At 39.0% G+C, this 19,955-nt stretch overlaps 1 protein-coding gene across 1 annotated transcript; it reads right to left on the bottom strand.

Annotated features, from left to right (window-relative positions):
- Nucleotides 1-1,218: 1,218 nt before the first annotated feature.
- On the bottom strand, nucleotides 1,219-18,307 carry pcnx4 (pecanex 4). The gene is made up of 14 exons (XM_066679770.1): nucleotides 18,203-18,307; nucleotides 16,465-17,057; nucleotides 15,907-16,122; nucleotides 14,964-15,140; nucleotides 13,599-13,861; nucleotides 12,658-12,921; nucleotides 11,710-11,810; nucleotides 11,121-11,243; nucleotides 9,151-9,511; nucleotides 8,665-8,768; nucleotides 7,315-8,253; nucleotides 5,928-6,136; nucleotides 5,496-5,682; nucleotides 1,219-4,244 (listed from the first exon to the last, which is right to left on the bottom strand). Exons 2-14 carry the CDS (start codon nucleotides 16,971-16,973, stop codon nucleotides 3,993-3,995), a joined length of 3,705 nt encoding a protein of 1,234 aa, XP_066535867.1. The 5' UTR covers nucleotides 16,974-17,057; nucleotides 18,203-18,307; the 3' UTR covers nucleotides 1,219-3,992.
- Nucleotides 18,308-19,955: the final 1,648 nt, after the last annotated feature.

Genomic DNA, 19,955 nt, shown 5'->3' with positions numbered 1-19,955 from the left:
GCCAAGGAGAAAAAGGACTGGACTGGTGCTCAGTGGTCCAGAGTTTAGTTTCAGATGAAAGTAAATTTTGCATTTCATTTGGAAATCAAGGTCCCAGAGTCTGCAGGAAGAGTGGAGAGGCACACAGTCCAGGCTGCTTGAGTCTAGTGTGAAGTTTCCACAATGAGTGATGAGGATGAGGTTTGGGGAGCCATGTCATCTGTTGGTGTTGGTGCACTGTGTTATATCAAGTCCAAAGTCAGCACAGCCGTCGACCAGGAAACTTTAGAGCACTTCATGCTTCCATCTGCTGACAAGCTTTATTGAGATGTGGATTTCCTTTTCCAGCAGGACTTGGCACCTATCCACACTGCGAAAAGTATCAATACCTGGTTTAATAACGACAGTATCACTGTGCTTGATTGGCCAGCACACCCGCCTGACCTAAACCCCATAGAGGACCCAACAGTGCAGACGAGCTGAAGGCTGCTATCAAAGCAAAATGGGCTTCCATAACACCTCAGAAGGGCCACGGGCTGATTACCTCCACCCCACGCCGCATTGATGCAGTGATTCATACAAAAGGAGCCATGACCAAGTATTGAGTGCTTATACTGTACATACCTTTTAGTACATTTCTGTATTAAAAATATATTTTTTAAATTGGTCTTATATAATATTCTACTTTTCTGAGTTAATGACTTTTGGGTTTTCGTTGGCTGTAAGCCATAATCAACATTAAAAGAACACTCTGTTTGTAATGAATCTATATATCAGTTTCACTTCTTTGAACTGAATTATTGAAATGACTTTTTGATGATATTATAATTTATTGAGATGCACCTGTATCATACATCCATCCATTATCTATAACCGCTTATCCAATTCAGGGTCATGGTGGGTCCAGAGCCTACCTGGAATCATTGAACACAAGGCGGGAACACACCCTGGAGGGGGCGCCAGTCCTTCACAGGATAACACACACTCACACATTCACTCACACCTACGGTCACTTTTTGAGCCACCAATCAACCTACCAACGTGTGTTTTTGGACTGTGGGAGGAAACCGGAGCACCCAGAGGAAACCCACACAGACACGGGGAGAACACACCAACTCCTCACAGACAGTCACCCGGAGCGGGAATATCCACTTGTGGCCTGTGGCTGAGACTACTGCTGACCAAAAGACTCTAAATAAGCCACAAAGTACAACTCGTGAACTCTACGGCACTGTGCAAATACACCTTTATTCAAAATAAAAAGCCACAACCCGATGACATAAGCATGCTTGGGTCTTGAACATTAAACCCAGTATGCAGTAAACCCAACACAGGCTGGTGGGGAAGTAGGGAGAGGGGACAAACAATACTCCGGCACGGTATGAGGCAACCAGGCCTAGTGTGAGTACACCCTAAGAATCTTGCGCTGCAGAAGAAAACATGATACATAATACCATGAGTTCAAAATAGTCCAACATTTCATTTTGTACGCTTTTTTACATTTGCACGTTTCATAAAAGGAATATGTATAAATAACTTAAAGGGGCACCAACTCCCATTCCCAATTACTCTTTTTCATGTTATGGAATAGCTAACACAATCACACCAAGTGGCCTGGACGTATCAGATTCTGAACTAAACCCATTTTAAACATTGGGAACCCTCTCTTTGTAAGGACTACAAAACAGTATGTTTCTTCAACTATTGTGAGTTGAACTTTATAGTCAAAAAAGTAAAAATAACTATTTATTACATAAATATTGTTGGCCATCTTATGATGGTTATGATAAACCAAAGTCAAGCCTGTTAAATAGGAAAAGAGCTGTGGGATATAACCATTGAATAATCCTCACCTTTGGTCTTTAGTTTCAGAATATCTCCACTGTTTTGTAAAATACCCCACTGTAAAATATGTCGACCACAAAAATATTTTGGTAAAATAATAGATTCCAGTTTGCAACAACTGATTACATTCATTACGTGGTGCTACAGCACAAGTAATTAGGGTCATTGCATTATCCATGTTTTATCAAAAGGTCTTTTTAAAGCAGAAGGGGATATTTTAAAAACCTAAATTGTACAAGTATTTGCTGGTGATGTTTTACAGATTGATTGTACCCCCCCACACCCCACATAATGATCAGAGGCCCAATCTGTAGTAGGTGTCACAGCTGTGTTAGGAATTCTAAAGACAGAAATGAATAGGATTTTTAAAATTGACAGCTATCACGCCAAGTAAACAAAACTGTAAAAATACTAATGTTCCTCAAACCAACACGATAAACCTGCTATAAACTGCACTGGCGTCAAAAGAATGGAAACGTCTCCAGAATTTAAATGGTGGTTATGAGGCTCTCGCAGGCTCTCACTTCTTTACTGTATGTAGTATTACTTATCTTTACAATCCTTAATAACCTTTAATTCAGAGCAATGCAATAATGTACAAGAGACAAAATATCTGGTTATAAAACATTATGTTTACCACAGTGTACAATTGGCACTGGTTTTCAAAAATCCCATTCATTTTTATCATACAAAAATCCAGCTTAGAAAAAAAAACTCCTAACATTGGACTGATGCCTACTGCAAACACACAATATCGGTGCTCTGTTGTTACAAGTACAGCGATGTGGGTGGGGCTTCATGGAGGTTTTACCTTTAATATCAGAAAACCTCAGAGAAAATGAAAATTCCATCTTCATAAGAAAAGTTTTGTTAAACGCTTCCAATTGATTGAGGATTTTTTTTATCTTCAACTTTGCTTTAAATTATGAGCATTTTAAATATTATTTGCATAATTCAGTAACAACATATCAGCACATTTTTGTAAAAGGAAGTTTGTTAAAAACTATCAATGATACAGACTGAGCAGGGAGACAAAATAAAGCTATCATTTCCTCTGAGGTTTTAGGACCTGTCCCCTGGCACAGACATAGTTTAATGCAGATTCCCAGGGCTTTGAAAAACTGAAACAAAAGTGGTATAAAATGTAAAAATAAAATAAATAAATATTCTCAAGCATTTAGTGTTTCACTGTGACGCACCAGTTTTTCCAGGAGGATGCTCCACAAAAGTATGTCATTTAGATTTATTTTGTACTCTCATTAAAAAAAAAAAAAAGTTGAGTCCTCAATCAAGTTGAGTAATTCAAACCAGTCAAAGCAATCCTTTAGTTTTTTTGTAACCACAATTCATACAGTGCGTGTGTGATCTGAAGAACTGGTCGACTGTAAATTAACGTTAAGCTTGTGGTGTGCATTAATGTCCTGTTTGATATCTCTTCTGTGTACATATCCGCATGTATAAATATTCACATTCTTCCTTCAGAGGAAAAGCTCACATCAGCGAATGATTCTGATGCTGCTGGACTGTAATTTATCCAGTTTTTCTGCCTGGAATTGAATGAAATATAAAAGGACGCAGCAAGGGACCACCTGCCTTAACTTGATAAAACTTTGGTGATATCTAGTTTCTTTTGTTGTTGTTGTTTATTTTTATTTATTTATTTTTTTAGAAACACATGCTTTCTTTTTCAGTTTGCAATAACCTTTTATAGTCAGTCAGTAAATGAAAAATATTTAATGTTATTAAATATTAAAGCTGCTATTAATACAAAGATAAAATGGGCTCTCCAACGTTTTACATAATTAAATGAGTCAAATGTAGATACGTTTTTGGGAGTGTTTTGAGCAAAACAATACAGCTGTCAATATCACAATTCACAAAAAATAAAAATAAAAATACTACCCTAAAATTGGTAAACTTAATTGCTATTGATAAATATGCTTGAAAAAAAACTACTTTTGTATGTGTGTAGAAAATGTGCAGATCTTGCTACTAAGAGACTGATTTTAGTTTATGTTACGTAATTGCAAACTGATGAAAAAAACATGTTATTTAGGATTAAAAACAATGTAAAAACTAGGTATCACAAAGGTTTTGACAACTGTGAAAACTGTATAGGAAGGCTTTTGGGCACTGTAGACAAAAGGAGGGGCAGGTGTGTGGTTTAATCATAAGCAGGTGAGGTGTGTGGGCGTGGAAGAGTAGATGGGGTACCCCAGCGGGGGGTCTGCTGCCTGTACAGTGAGGTTCCTCAGCATTACAGGATGAGCCTGGATACTGTAGCGCTCCTCGTCATCATTTGTGGCGTAGAGAAGCTCCCAGGACAAATTTGCCCATTGGCCACGGACACACTCCTCATTCAGAACTCCAAACTGAACCAAATTCTCCTGTAGGGACAGGACTCTGCCCGTATATGTACCCTACACACAGACAGACAGAAAATAAGGTTCTTTTCACAGAGCATGTAAATGTGGCTCAAATTCAACCTTTTATTTCCATATGTGACCCCACCGTGTATTGTTTTCCTGTTCTGATAGGGGCCACTTTCTAATGTGGTACTGAGCTTGAAAGCGTTTATTACATGCTGCAATGTATCTCATTCTGAATAGCTAGATTGGAAGTCATCCAATTTCAGCATTTATCCAACATGGCATTTCTCATCATGTTGACAAAAAGGAAAGATGGATGACAACAGTGTGTCGGGGTCCTTTATTGCTTATTATTTTGAAATTCGTGTTTAATTTCTCAAATTGAAAAGCAGAAAAAATTAAATAAATATGTAGTTTGTAAAATGTTTCCTTGCCCTATAAAAACTGAAAAACAGGAAAACTACATTTTGGTATTAATTCTCATGATTTCTCGCAGTTTCCAAAATGGCTCCTTATTCACTGTTCCCTATATTATTCACTATATTGGTTTCTTATATCGGGAAGTGAATTCAGGAGGATAGTGTACGATTTTGGGCACTAACTCATGTGGGGTTTTTTTTTTTACAAAAGCACAGTGGATTATGGGTAATCTGCTGTCTGCTAGTGTATATCTGTTGCACACTACTTTGTACAGCAGTGCACTTTGGGATTGTTTGAGTGCAATGAAATATGGCAGAATCCTAAAATTGTGCACTATATATATATATATATATATATATATATATATATATATAAGCTCAGCAACCCGGGCTCTAATAACACCTGAGCAGTGCCACAGACTGATCTACTCCATGCCACTCCACATTACTGCAGTAATTCAGGCAAAAGGAGCCCCAACTATGTAGTGAGTGCTGTACATGTTCATACTTTTCAGTTGGCCAGCGTTTCTAAAAAATAATTTTTTTGTATTGGTCTTAAGTAATATTCTAATTTTCTGAGATACTGAATTTGGGGTTTTCATTAGTTGTCATTTATAATTATTAAATTTAAAGAAATAAACACTTGAATTCTCAGTCTGTGTGTAATGAATGAGTATAATATACAAGTTTCACTTAAACTTGTAAAAATTAAATGGAATTACTGAAATAAATAAACTTTTTTCATGATATTCTACTTTTATGACCAGCACCTGTATATACTCTAGTCTAGTAAGTTTATAGCTTACAGTGTGCAATAGATATATTGTCAGAAACCACATATTCAAGTCTGTTAAGAGATTTCTGAACCACCCCACACATTTACCATGGTGAGGTCCTGTCCTAGAGAGAAGAGGAAGGGTTTCTCCTGAAGTACACCTTCGTGCCAGCCACGTTCCGTGGTCAGACCAATGAACCAGTTATTGTGATAATCCTGTAGTGTCGTGTAGAGTTCCTCCAGACTCTCCATGGGACCCAGAGATGCCTGGTCTATCAGCAACTTTACACTGTACCTACACAAACACACACAAAGGATCAGTAATACTTAGGCAGGTGAAACAGTATTTTTACTTTAATTCTAGACCTGTATGTTCTTCACTGCAAGTCACGTATTTGGAAACAAAAACTTCTCATTGTTATTTTGATTAATTCTGTGGCAGTACTTTACATGAAATATGAATAGTCTACACCCATGGTATAAAAAAAGCCACCAAACGGATGTAAAAAAAAAAAAAAAGATTAATAACATTATATTTACCTAAAGGCCCTGAGGGTGAGCTGATGCAGTTCTTTATTGGCTTTAAGCCAGTCGAGTCCGTCCGGCCATGGGGCGTCACCACAGTAAATTCTGAACAGCATGCTGGGACTTGGCACTGCCGCATCTGCACCCAGCGCCACCAAACATGACAGCGCAACCTGGCTATAGAGTTCTCGCAAAACAAGGTCCTCCTGCAGAGCCCTGCATACCTGCAGTTAAAAGCAGAGAGAATGGCATAACAGATAAACAGCACATCCATAATTATCTAATCAGGAACTACTTAGGTGGGAATATATGCTATCATTTAAAAGCACGTATACCCCCTCCATGCTGACGTTAATAGAAATATTCTGAGAAGTCTATTTATTTTAATGTCAAGCACTAGTACACAAGTTAGTTTTGGCAGACTGAAATAAAATGAGTTATTTGATAACAGCTGTATATCGAAAGAGTCAATTTCAAAATTTAAATGTCAAATTTCTCAACATTTCCAAAGTAATCTAAAAAAACCTGCATACAAAGTGTACTTATTAAATGGCTTTTTATAAATTTTCACCAAGTTTCACACGCACACACACTCTAGTGCACTAAGGGCTGTAAACACACACCCAGTTGTGGGTTCGGTGCCTTGCTCATCGTGGATTAAGAGAGGAGGTTTAGTTCCTTCATTCCCTCCGTCCCCAGTTTACCTGTCGGTTGTGGGGATCGAACCAACAACCTTTCAGTCCTAAGCCCTCTTCTCTAGCCATTAATTGCTGTACTGTCTTCTGCTGTAAGTTGAAGATAAAAGAATGTGCCTCGTTGGTGGAACAGCCGATGCCATCTATTGACACAGCATCAAACCCGACTGCATCAGCTGTTTCACCAATGAGGCACATTCTTTTATGTCCAACCTACAGCGGATAACAGAGGCACAACTACAAGCTGACAAATATCCTTCTGAGTGGTGCAAAAGGTCCGGCTTTTTGCATCCACATATCACACAGGTGGTAAAGAAATACCTTTTATTCATTCATTCATTGTCTGTAAGGGCTTATCCAATTCATGGTCGCAGTGGGTCAGGAGCCTACCCAGAATCACTAGGCGCAAGGCAGGAACGCACCCTGGAAGGGGTGCCAGACCTTCGTAGGGTGACACAAACACACATTCTGTCACGCACTCGCACCTATTGACACTTCTGAGTAGGCAATCCACCTACCAAACTGTGTCTTTTGACTTGATATTGACTTGATATTACTTAAAAACTGTAGGCCTCCAAATTACTGTTTGGGCCTACACAGCAATAATTTTCTAGGTTATGTTTTACACACGATATGTATTTTATATGCACACCTAATATATTTTCACCGCTAATTTAAAATGTAATTCTTCTCTTCCTTGTTCTCACCTGTTCAGGTTCACCTTCCCAGAAGCCCTCCATGACCAGTCGAGAGAGGCAGAAGTGGAACCAATCCTCAGGGAAGCAGGGTCGAAGGGCTTGAAGCCTGGAAGGGGGCAGGGGGGCATTCCTCCAGGCTGTGGCTAGGGAGAGGCTCTCTGAATATGGGCAATAGAAGTTTAGAGGTTGGGTGGGGTCTATGGAGGGTGTGGTAGTTTTAGTAGAGGTCACTGTTGGGATTTCTTTGCCTTTGTCTTGTGCTGGAAAGCCGAGTCCCATTCCAAGACCCAATCCCAGCGGCCTTAGTGTCGGTAAAGAAGCTAGTGCCATGTTTTCATACAGACTGTGCATTTCTGCAGAACCGGGCAGAGAAATGCCAGACTCTAGGCCAGTGTGACCTTCCTCTGTCCTTATCATCTTTACTGGTTTTCTTGCAGGAACAGGCCCAAAAAGATCGTCCTCATCCGACCAATCTGCGAATGAGGACAAACTAGAGCTGTCCCGCCCCCTCAGGTTAGGAGAAGAGGAGGATTCAGCATGCCCCTGAGAGGCCATGCCAATTTTTACTTCCACTGGACCAGGCTCAGGATGCTGGGAGCTCTGTGACTTTCGTCCTGAAACCTGCAAGTGACCCTTGACCCTGCGACTGCCCAAGTTCCGCTCCTGCACGCATTGGCACAACAGCATCCATAGCAGAGTTTTCACGAAGTCTCCACGGAGCTGACGCAAGTGCTCAGGAGAGTCAACAATGCCTGTGAGGACATTCCGTGCATCAGAGTAGACGCGGACTGGCAGTGCAGAGCTCGGAGTGAGGGAATTCTCCCAGTGTGGATTCAGGAAGCGCATGAAACGGCCAGCACGCTCCATGCGGTCGAATGCACCCTCAAACACCTCGTCCACTCGCCGAGCTTCTACTGTGTGGCAGGACGTCTCCTGTAGCTCCAATCCCTGAGTACAAATAAAAGCACACTTTAGCATTATAATTTTTTTTTTTTTAAAACCCGGTTTACACTTTATTTTCAGTTGCACCTGTAACTACGTCTTCCTCAAATACACGACAATATATTGGGAGGGTGAAGGCAGCACACATTTCCTTAGTGACAGAACAACTACTGCATCTTTAACTTTAATAACACAAAGTCATTGAAGCTAAAGACTTGGAGGAAAATAACTGTTCTCCAAACATAAAGTAGTTAATGTGCCATAACCTTTGGGCCACATTTCTTCTCATTATTAGGTTAAATTGAGTAAATAAACATTAACCAGACATTTAAAATGTGCAGAGGTTTGTTCCCTATGGAGGAGGTGTTAACTTATTTTACACTTAGAAAATCATCCCATCCCTCTGAGCTACAGTACCTTAATGTTGACCGTGCAATAGCCATAGCCTTTCTCGAGGACAGTTATCCAGGTGACACGGTCTTGGAATCGTCCCAGAAAATGAGACCCAGGAGAACAAGAACCTGGGGAACACACATATCTGCATTTTTACAGTGTCTGCAACAGCCCCAGTAAATTTCTTTTTAAACTTCACAAATTTACTGCTTGCTTTCATGCTGTTGATGTGGGGCTAAATTCAACAGGCTATACAATTATTTTAAGCTTGAAATCACAATTTCACTTTCAAATAGCACAAGCAGCACTTGTGATTACAACCTAAAAAGTGTAGTAAACTAAGAAAACAAATACAGTTTAAACTGCAATTGCAGTACTGGTCCAAAAAAAGAAAAAAAAAACAATTGATTTTGCTAAAATCATTCGGTCCTATTTACAAAACTGAAGAGAAAGATATGTCACCTAAATTATTCAGACACTTGTGTGTGTATAGGTGAATATGTCTCTCACCCAGTACTCCGTTAGCGAGTGCATGTCTAATGGCTGATGCTAGCCTGGCACTGAGCTGCTGGTAGTAAACAGTATCAGGGCAGGGACAGGAAGTGCCAGGGGTTTCAGGCCATGATCTCAATGGCCGCGGGAAACCCACCAAAAACACGGGCAGCGTAAAGAGTGGCAATAGAGGGGCAGACAGCAGAGCAGATAACAGCACCACAGCCAGCAGTAGTGGGCACAGGGCACCGTTCAACACCAAAAGGGCACCAGCAGACTGGCGTCGCTGCTTTGTCTCCGTCCATGACGTGATCAGCACCGTCAAAGCAAACTTTAACTTTGCCAAAAACTGAGAGAAACGATCAGAAACTAGAGAAACCTGAGAGTGGGAGAGTGAGGTTGAGACAGAGAGAGAGACAGAAAGAAAGATATCACATGTTTTGCATTACAAAATTTATTTTATTGTTTTACAGATTTGTACACATTTAGATGAAAAACACCCTCTGGGAACATAAACTCACTCATCACAGGTGAGTCAAAAGTCACAGAAGACCATTTTATTTTTTTGATATGATATATGATCACCTTCCCATTGGAAAAAAACTTGCCCTTGAGCCAATATGGCCGTTTTCAAGATGGCAGCCATATTCTGGACCTACCCTAAAAGATAGACCCCCCTCACCCATTATATGCTGGGGCATTCTGATAAAAGGGTGTCCTGCGACATTATACTCTACCCTGTATACTCCCTCTTTCAGGAATAGAAACGGCACCAAAAAGTGTGCCATTTCTTACATACACACATTTCAAGGCTGCTCCACACGAGGACACAACTGTGCTTTGTACTGTGTCTTTATTTATTGCTCAATGTATAAAGTAATCGTGTGGCACATTTTAAGTTTTTATTTTAATGCCTACAGATGGCACAAAGAACAAAAGGTCGGCCATAACTTTAAAAGCACTGCCATTTATTTTATAAATCCCTCTTGTGAACAGAATATTGCCCAGTGCTGATTTAATTTCTTTCAATTGTTCATCCTTGTGCCATATCCTCCCCAGATAAACAACACACATATCTGGCTATCCCAATGATGTAAAAGAAAACTGTATTCATCAAATCAGCCCACCTTCTTCCTTAGCTCCATGGTCCAGTTCTGACTCTTAAATGCCTAATATAGGTGCTTTTGGCTATATACAGGCTCAGCCCATGATCCTGCTGCTGGTTATCTGTTGTCCTAACTTGGACTACTTTTAATAGAAACTACCACTTCACAAAATGGAAACTATACAAGACCAGTCAATTTGGAGAGGTTCTGATCCAACATCTAAACATCTGTCTAAACATCACAATTTGTTTAATAATAAGTGTAAGTCATTCTGATCCTTACACTTGCCCATAGTTTCCTGCTTCCAAATCAACTTCAAGAACTGACTGTTTACTTGCTACCTAATATATCCCATCCCATGACAGGCGCAATTAAACCAAGTCAATCTAATGTTATTAACTTCATTGGTCTGTAGTTTTAATCTTGTTGCCGATAAATGCATTTGTCCTTGCAGAATATTATGACGTAACTGCATTAACTGTATTTGAATAACGCTTTAGCAACACTAAATTGCCTTTAGGTTGCTAAAGGCAATAAACATTAATCACTTATATTGATACAGGGGAATATTTAGTGTTGCTACAGACCTACAGATGGACTCTTACATTACACTCTTGTCTGTACTTTCCCATGTGAGTTGTGTATATAGTTAATATTTTAAAGAATAATATTAATGTATAATTGTTGCACACAAGAATTTGTAAAATAATTTTACAGTCTACTTTCTGTATTGTATTTGCTGACTATTGCACTGCTGTTTACACAATTTAAAAAAGAAATTATTCATTTATTTATTATTAATTCTTTTAATACATGTGAAATGGAACAACAATAAAGTTGTCTTTGATTATGCACTGTGATCTTTAGAACGGTGCTACTCACCAATATAAGCTGTACTCCGATGCCAAGTTGGTGCCAGTGATAAGCGGTGCCCTCTCCATCTGCTAACCTCACAAACACAACCACCACCATTTGTAGGAGGGCATCCTCACTGCTCTGCCACACCTAAAATACACATGCATATCCAAAATGAAGAGGTCACAATACAGGGACATATATTGTATATGAACCGTGTGTATATTCTTGTCTGACATAGTTTAAAAGTCAAAAGAATTAACAAAGTTCAGTTATCTCAGTATCATTTTGAAAGGAAAGCACACTACTGAAAAAAAACCCACAAACATAAAAATACAATACATAAAAAAATTGTTTTGTTCCTTGGTTCAAACACTGCTCAGTGCTAAATCTGATTAACAGTAATTATTTTTCTTTAACATATTTTTGTTTCTTTTGTTTGCTTGGTTAGTTTTTTGCTTTTGCATTAAGTAGTACATTTCCATAGCTTATTTTTAGGATAGGTTTACTGATCCCTTTTTGTGCTTTTATGGCCATTATTCACAACATCCACACCATGGAATAGTTTATCAAGATAAATCATTGCCCTGTTTATAGCATTTCATCTATAACGTACCACTCTGAAAGCTCGTGTGAAGCCAATTGCCAATGAGGCGGTGTGCAGCTTCTGTAAGGAGACATCCATGGCCAGAAATGCAATCATGGCTAATGGAGAGACTGAAAGAAATAAGGAGAACAACAAATGATCTTAATGTGTTCACACTGATGTGATTTGCACTAAACTAAAGGTCCCAAATCCTGGACCTGGAGTGCCCCTGTGCTGTTGTTTTCCATACTTTGACCCTACACTACCAACAGCTAACAAAGTGCATAAATACTGAAAGTTTTTTTTAAATAAGCCAATATTATGTTTACTTAAAAACTAAAGCGAACCATAATGCTCATATGACCTACAGAGTTATTCTGACCAGCTGTAATACATTATATACACACACGTGCACATTTACACATACATACACATTTACCCAGGAACTGAAGGGGAATTCAATTCAACTGCAACACACTGAGCGTGAAGGGATATGCAACTTCTCGAATCTGATACATTTGTGATATGCAGACGAATCAGAATTTGTGGGATTTAAATTTCAATCTAACAAACATTTCATTTCACTCTATTCATAAAATTAGATTAAAATTAGATTGGCTCCCGTTTTGGAAGATGCATGAGAATGTAAACAAGTAAATATGCTGTGTACAAACGAGAGAACTCAAACAGTGAAACATCTGCAAAATCATTAAAAGAAAGTCAAACAGGTGTTCTTGAGCGAAGTAAGTATGTTTTTCACAGAATTTGTATAGCGTATAACAGTATTCAATGCAGTAAACAAAATGTAGCATTTCTCTATTTTAATTATAAAACAAAAAGAAATTTACACCATATTTGTTTTTTATACTTTTCTGTAAATTCTATTTATCATTGTCATTTTACTGTTTACTGTTTATTTTGTTTAAAGGAACAGCTGAGTTTCTAAATATTCAACACACATTATAATAATCTCCTCACCCAGGTTGAGCAGCACTCTTCGGGCAATTCCAGCAAAACGAAGGCCTCTGGTCTGTCTCCTGAAGACCTGAACACTGCTGACCTGTCGGGGGTAAAGCGGGTTCAGGAATAGCCCTCCAAACAGACAAGCCCCCTGGATCTCTCTCAGGAATCGAGTGACTAACAGCAGAGCGATGAGGAGCCATCCCACCACTGCCTGAGGGACAAGAGCTACACCTGGAGACCCCCATATTTCCACCAAACTAGGGACAAGACTCACATTACCTGAAAGAAAATTAAACACACAAAAACTACAGAAATTAATAATGGTGCAGGCTAAAATAAGAACAAAATATGCACCTGTTCTGACATGAAAGATTTATATTAAACAGGTCAAAATGTACTAGCTAACTACAATCTTTCAAGATGATTATAAAAGTCGGGGCTTCTATAACAAAAAGGTACAAAAAACATCATTTTACATATAACTGAAAACATAAACAGAATTACCTTTAAAATAAGTGACAACATTATATCAAATATTTTTCAATTTACATTGAATTTCTCCATTGTTCTGTGACATACAAATATTTAACATATAATCCTATTATTTTTTCACAACACAATTCCAGATTTTTGTCTGCTGCATCAAATTTAAATTAATTATCTTTATATTTTATTTATAAGGATTATGATTTGAACATGCTTTAAACTGCAGTCAGTTTTGACCAAAATATCAACTGATTTGCTGATTTTTTTATTGCTTTCCTAGTGCTGTATTAATCCCACTGAATCCTACTGTTATTGAATATGTAAATGAGTATTATTGAACGCTCTTTTATATTGTTCTAAGCAGTTATATGCTGAAGTGAGCACAGAGAATATTAAAGCCAGACAAAAACACAGAAACACCATTTTCTATCAAACAAATAATACAAAAAATGTTTTCAACCCTTGATTACCTGGAATGGGTGAGAGCTGATGAAGAAAAGCAGCCTCAGTGAGGGCTCCAGCGAGGAGGAAAATGGAGAGAGGAAGGCCAAACCAGCCAAGACCAATGGATAGAGAATCACGGCTTCTGCTTTTAAACAGTTCAGCAATCTGGGTGAGGTCCTGACTGAGGAGGTACCCCATGGTAACGGTGAAGAGGACCACTCCAAGAGATGAGGGTATGAAGAATGTAGAGACGGCAACACACACAGATAACAGGAACATCACCACTAGCCTTAAAGATAAGAAATATAGAAACACATTTATGTTTTTAAACAGTGGCAACAGTGTAAATTCTCTGCTCTATTGGGCAGATTTTGCATTTGACATGAAATTGGAAATTGTGCTTTAATGTCACTGCACCACAGTATAACAAAATGTAACCTCTGCATTTAACCCACATACACACACAGCTCACATAACTGGGCATAGTGGCTAGATAAATGTGCCGCTGCTCCAGAGCATGCCATTTCATTTCAAAGTTTTCAGTGGAGATTAGAAAAACTGCAAGTGCACAACTGAATGTCTAAATTCAAATTGCAATTCTAAATTGCAAAAATATGAAATTATTCCAGGACTCATAGCTTTAATATTTTATCATTTTACTCCACAAAACAGTGCATATATTTTATAAAACGTGGTTTAGACCAAAATCTTTTTAAAACTATTGTAAAATAGGCAGTGTATCTCTAAATCTTGTAACTCTAAATCACTCTGGAATGAGGTATTTCACACTGGAACACTTTCAAATTTGTAACTCTCTTACATCTTGAAAAAGTTTAAATTTTCTCTTTTAACCACATGCAATCAGCTACTGTTTTAAATGTGTATTATTGAAATTAGTGTTGGTCAGTATAACAGTAATACCATATACCATGGTATTTAAAATTGTGGACTGTATCTCAAAATGAGGGCGGTATTTATGATGTGTGTGGTGTGTCAAATTTCTGTTCCGTACTTCAGTACAAGGCCAGAGTTCATTCATGTGTAGTCAAGGGAGCCACAGAGAGGGGGCGCTGTGGGAACTCACTAACTGGTGAGGCCAGTCTGAAGATTAGTGGGGAAAAAGACACAAGCCTCTTCATCTCTCTCTTTCTCTCTCCATGAGGGTCTCACACACACAGCGCAAACACTCCAAAAATCTATCACCTTTTTGTGCTAACAGATACGAGGTTCAGTGCAGCCCGACCCACCGGTAATACTGTATGCCTTGTTACATATAATGTTTTGAAACAGTATGACAGTATTAAGAATCTAGATACCGCCCATCTCTAATTTCAATTATATTTTAATGTGTGTTGGCAAGGCAGACAGTTGACAGACCACTATGTGTTTACCTGCAGTTGGTGGCCATGGCCGAACCCCCGAGTCCATGAACCAGACTTTGTTCCATGGCCCACAGCAGAAGAGCATCCAGAGGAGAGAGAGTCCCCAGGGCCCAGAGCACTGGCAGAGCTAGGAACAGCACATGCAGCACCTGACTGGCCACCTGCAGCTCGATCCCTCCAACACATCTGCCCCGCACACAGGACAAAGAGAATGAGGGAGGAACAGGACACATAAACAGACCACTTTCAAACCTGAGAATCTTTCCCTCAGGACTCTGAGGAATTCATATAGTAAGAGAAATACCTTCAATCTCTAAAATGTTAATTTTATAGGAGATTGAAAAACCTATAACAAGTTGGTTTATAAATACATCATATTCCATGCATGATATGCTAAGTCTTGCTGAGTGTAGCTTCTTCTACAGAAAACACAGCTTTAGTTTATTTCACCATATTATTTTTCTAAAACTTATTGGATATAGGTGGTGTGCTTTCAAAAAAAGCAATATTATTATTTTCCATGTATATGATTTATTAATTTTATAATAATTTGACAACATCAGACAATACTGTTTAATTAATAATGACACATTTGGGAAAGTACACAGATTATTGAAAAACAATAAATTAATTTAACACTGATGAGCCTTAAAATAAAATAATTTTTACACAAAATATTCTGTTGTAAATATATGAAGCATATGCAAATATGACAGCTTTCCACTAAGCTATTTATTCTAAATGTCTGTTCCACCTTAAAAATGATGTTGTGTTTTGTGACCTTATGATGCAGAGGTAAAATTTTATTCGTTGCTTTAGTAAATGTATTTAATGTATTTTAGATTTTGAGCAAAATGTGTCCTGAATTTGATTTCAGTTTTAGCCAAGATTTTTAATTATGCTGCATCACATTTTCTCCTTCATGATAGGATCAGTAGTGCAGTGTTTGTACCTGAGCGCAAGATCCACAGCGAAGAAAACGAGGATGTAGAGTGGTCTGATGAGTGGGGTGATTTCATAGGTGTCTTGAGGCTGAAAAGTAGCCGTCTCTGTCGCCGTGTTGACGATTAGAGAGTATTCCCCAATGCATAGAGTCACCCAGCTGAGAACAAACACTGGCACCACAGCTCCCATTCCAGCTCCTGAGTCTCCAAACACTGCACTCAGCCTTTACACACAGGCATTTCAGTCAGATCCAACATTATCCTTAAGTGCATTAGTGAGGAAATTTATACTCATTTTATTCAGGTCCAGTTTTTCTTCATGCATATTTAATTTTCAAATTCATTCTTGTTTAATTTTAATCTGTTTTAAAATTTTGTTGCAGTGCTGCTTCATAATATTTCACACCACTAATTTCTGAGATTTAGAATTTCATTCTAGACCAAAATGCAGATAGATGCTAGAGACCGTAGGACATTTTTCAGCACTTCTACAACTTAATGCATTTAATTTCTTTCATCATTCAAGATTCCCTTTAATTTGTTTGAATATTTGAAACCCTCCTCACCTGTCAGGCAACAGGTACCATGTTCCCAATCCACAGAGAACCCCAGCTAGCACCGTGTGCAGTACCCCATTCACCATAAACCTCTTCCCCGGCACCACAAAGTGCACTGTCTCTGGAGCCACGCAGTGTGTGAACTCCACCTCCTCCTCATCTGCCAGTATGTTGTTGTTTGCAACCGGAAGTCTTTGAATGGTTCCAGTTCTCCGTGCCGCACATTGTGCAAGGGTTTGGAGCGTAGCTCCGGCTCCGAGCATCAGAGCCCCGGCGACAATTCCGGCATTAGTGTCGTTCAGGATCCGGAGCTGATAGAGCAGCGTCCCTACACCTCCCAGGAGCCACGGAGTTAAAAACAGCACCAGTTGATGGACATAGATGTATGGGGGGGCACAGTAGCCCAGCTTCAGCCTTGGCCCCCCCAGCACAGTCTGATGGAAGCGCTTCCAAAAGAACTCTTGCTTGTAATCATTGAGCAGTGGGACGTCAGGGCCCATGATGCTTTCGCAGAACATCAGTCATCTCCTCAAACCTCCTATAACATCCAGTGCCACCTTCAGCATTGCCTTGCTCTTCTCACAAATCAGGTGAGTAATTTGCTAAAGAAAAAGAACCAGAAAAGGTCACTGACAAAACTTCTGACAAGAGACAAGCAATATGAAAGTAATTAATTGCAAATTTCCTGCAAATGTATATAGTTAAGATTTAAACTAGGTCAATCAGTATGATTTGGAGTGAAATGCTCCATTCTGGAGGAATCTATTTCCTGGAATACCTGCAGGAATCTTCCCTATTACAATTATTTTAACAGAGTACAGTCATTCACTGAAGGAGAAAAAGAAAAAAAACCTAAAGCCCTGAAAATAATCAAATCCAATAAAATAAAAACAATTAACATAAAAAACAAAACGTATTAAAATTCCCACCTGCATCCACAGCACATAAGATATTAGCTTCAGTTTGATAAACACAAATTAAATGAGTAAGAACAATGATCAATTATTTCAGCTGATGTTGCCCAGCTAATCTGTTTTACAGTGTGTTTACAGTGAAACATAAGCTGTTAGGCCAGCTATGACCATAGAAACAGACAACAGCCCCAAGGCAGCAACAAAACAGGCACTGAGTTGCTGGTTAATTTATATTTCTTTCTATATTTATTACCTCCATCGAACTTCAAAAATAACACAATGAAATGTACAATGCCTCAAATTCCTAGACTTGAGATCAAGGCAACAAAGGGGGAACACTGTATTTAGGACACATTAGTCAGAATACACGGAAACCACAAAGTAGAAATGACCATTTACGGTTTAGTAAAAGCACAGCGTCTTTAATGATGTACATTCCCAGCAGAAAAGGCACAAGTTAGCTTCTACTTCATCACCTTGTTTAATTTTCCGTTACACATCAAATGGTAACTTACATTTAATGTTTACAGTTATCCAACAGTTATCTAGTACACAAATAAATTTTATTTCTCACTCCTTTCTTAAAAATACGAACCTGCTTTTATAATAAACAGCATTCCTAATTTTACGGTCCACCTTAAATGGTGCAGTACTTACCGATACAACCGCTACACTATTTAAGGTGGAACACAAAATTCGAAAAAGAAGCTGGCGAATATGAAGCTAACTTCAGCCTCCTGACTAAGCCTTCGGCACACACTATTAATGGGTTAATGTATTTCATATTCACCCGTTGAGTCCTCTGTTAATATAACGTTTAAATCGTGACTAACCTCTGTGTATGAAGAGTGTTTTTACAATAATATCTTTGCATGTTTATCTTCGACTTGGATGAAGCGCTCTTTGCCGCTGTTTCCATGGAGCTCATTAGAAGAGCGCCACCTGCGGCGAAAAGTGCACATTGCAGCACTGTTTCACATATCTACACTCTGAATGCTTGCTATATGAAGGGGAAATAATTCTAAAGATTTTTGAAGCGAAGCAGCTCATGGCAAATACTCATTCACATACATACTCACTCACAAACATGTATTCATCAACATATACGTCCTTACTCACATACGTCCTCACACACATACATACATTCACTTACTGACATACATACTTATTCATTCCCACACTCACTTAAATCACTTTAATAGAACAAAAGGTGTTCTATTGGCCTGAGGTCCAGACTCTGTGCAGGCCAGTCAAGTTCTTCCGCACCAAACTTTCTCATTCATGTCTTTATGGACCTTGCTTTGTGCGCTGGTGTGCGGTCATGTTGGAACAGGAAGGGGCCATCCCCAAAACATTTCCACAAAGTCAGGAGCATGAAATTGTTAGAAATCTCTTAGTATGTTGAAGCATTGCGTTCATTTCACTTGTCATTCCCGAGATCAGATCTCCACTGCTCTAGAGTCCAGTGCTTTGCATTGTGCTTGATAATGTAAAGCTTGGATACAGCTGCTCTAACATGGAAACCATTCCATGAAGCTTTCTACGCACTAATCTGAAGGTCACATGAAATTTGGAGGTCTGTAGCGACTGACTCTGCAGAGAGTTGGCGACATGCACCTCAGTCATTTCATGTGACCTGCCTCTTTGTGGCTGAGTTGCTGTTGCTCTCAACTGCTTGCACTTGATTATAATACTACTGATAGTTGACGGCGGAATATTTAGTAACGATGAAATTTCACTGAGCTCCTGAGAGCAAATGTTTGTAGAAGCAATCTGCATGCCTAGGTGCTTGAATGTGTACACCTGTGGCCATGGAAGTGAGTGGAATACCTAAATTCAATGATTTGGATGGGTGAGAGAATACTCTTGGCAATATAGTACATTTAGAAAAAGCAACATTTTTGTTGTTACCCACCCAAATAATCTAAATGCCCTTCAAAAATTGACATCCTAGTGACTCACTTACTCAACTACCCAATTTAGGGCACTATTTTGCTCTAATGTGGTTTGCCATTATTTATCTAAAACTAGCAAGGCCTTCCCTGAAACAGACATTATCTGAATGGCAGCAATATTGCTCCCAATCTGTGCACAAAATTATTGCTGAATTAGGAACACCTACTATGTATCTACATTCATTTTCAATTTTAACAACTCCTCTGAACATTCAGGGGCACTTAGAAATTCTATAATTACAGATTGTCGTCCACCTGTTTTTCTGCATAGTTTCTTACCCCAGGTTCACCCTGCTCTTCCACGGTCAAGACCCCTACAGGACCACCACAGAACATGTATGATTTGGGGGCAAATCATTCTCAGCACTGCAGTGACACTGACATGGCAGTGTTGGGTTAGTGTGTGTTGTCCTGATACAAGTGGATCAGACGCAGCAGTGCTGCTGTAGCCACTCACTGCCCACTCTATTAGACACACCTACCACATAGATATAAAGTCAGAGACAGTAGCTCTGATCTGTTGCTGCACAGTTTGTGTCGGTCGTTCCTCCAGTCCTTCATCAGTGGACGCAAGACCCTGTAGGCTGAATATTTTTGGTTGCTGGACTATTCTCAATTCATTTTGCTGTGC

This window comes from Hoplias malabaricus, chromosome 8 (genome assembly GCF_029633855.1).
Source record: "Hoplias malabaricus isolate fHopMal1 chromosome 8, fHopMal1.hap1, whole genome shotgun sequence".
Taxonomy (NCBI): Eukaryota; Metazoa; Chordata; class Actinopteri; order Characiformes; family Erythrinidae; genus Hoplias; species Hoplias malabaricus.
This window is presented reverse-complemented; position numbering and strand designations above follow the sequence as displayed.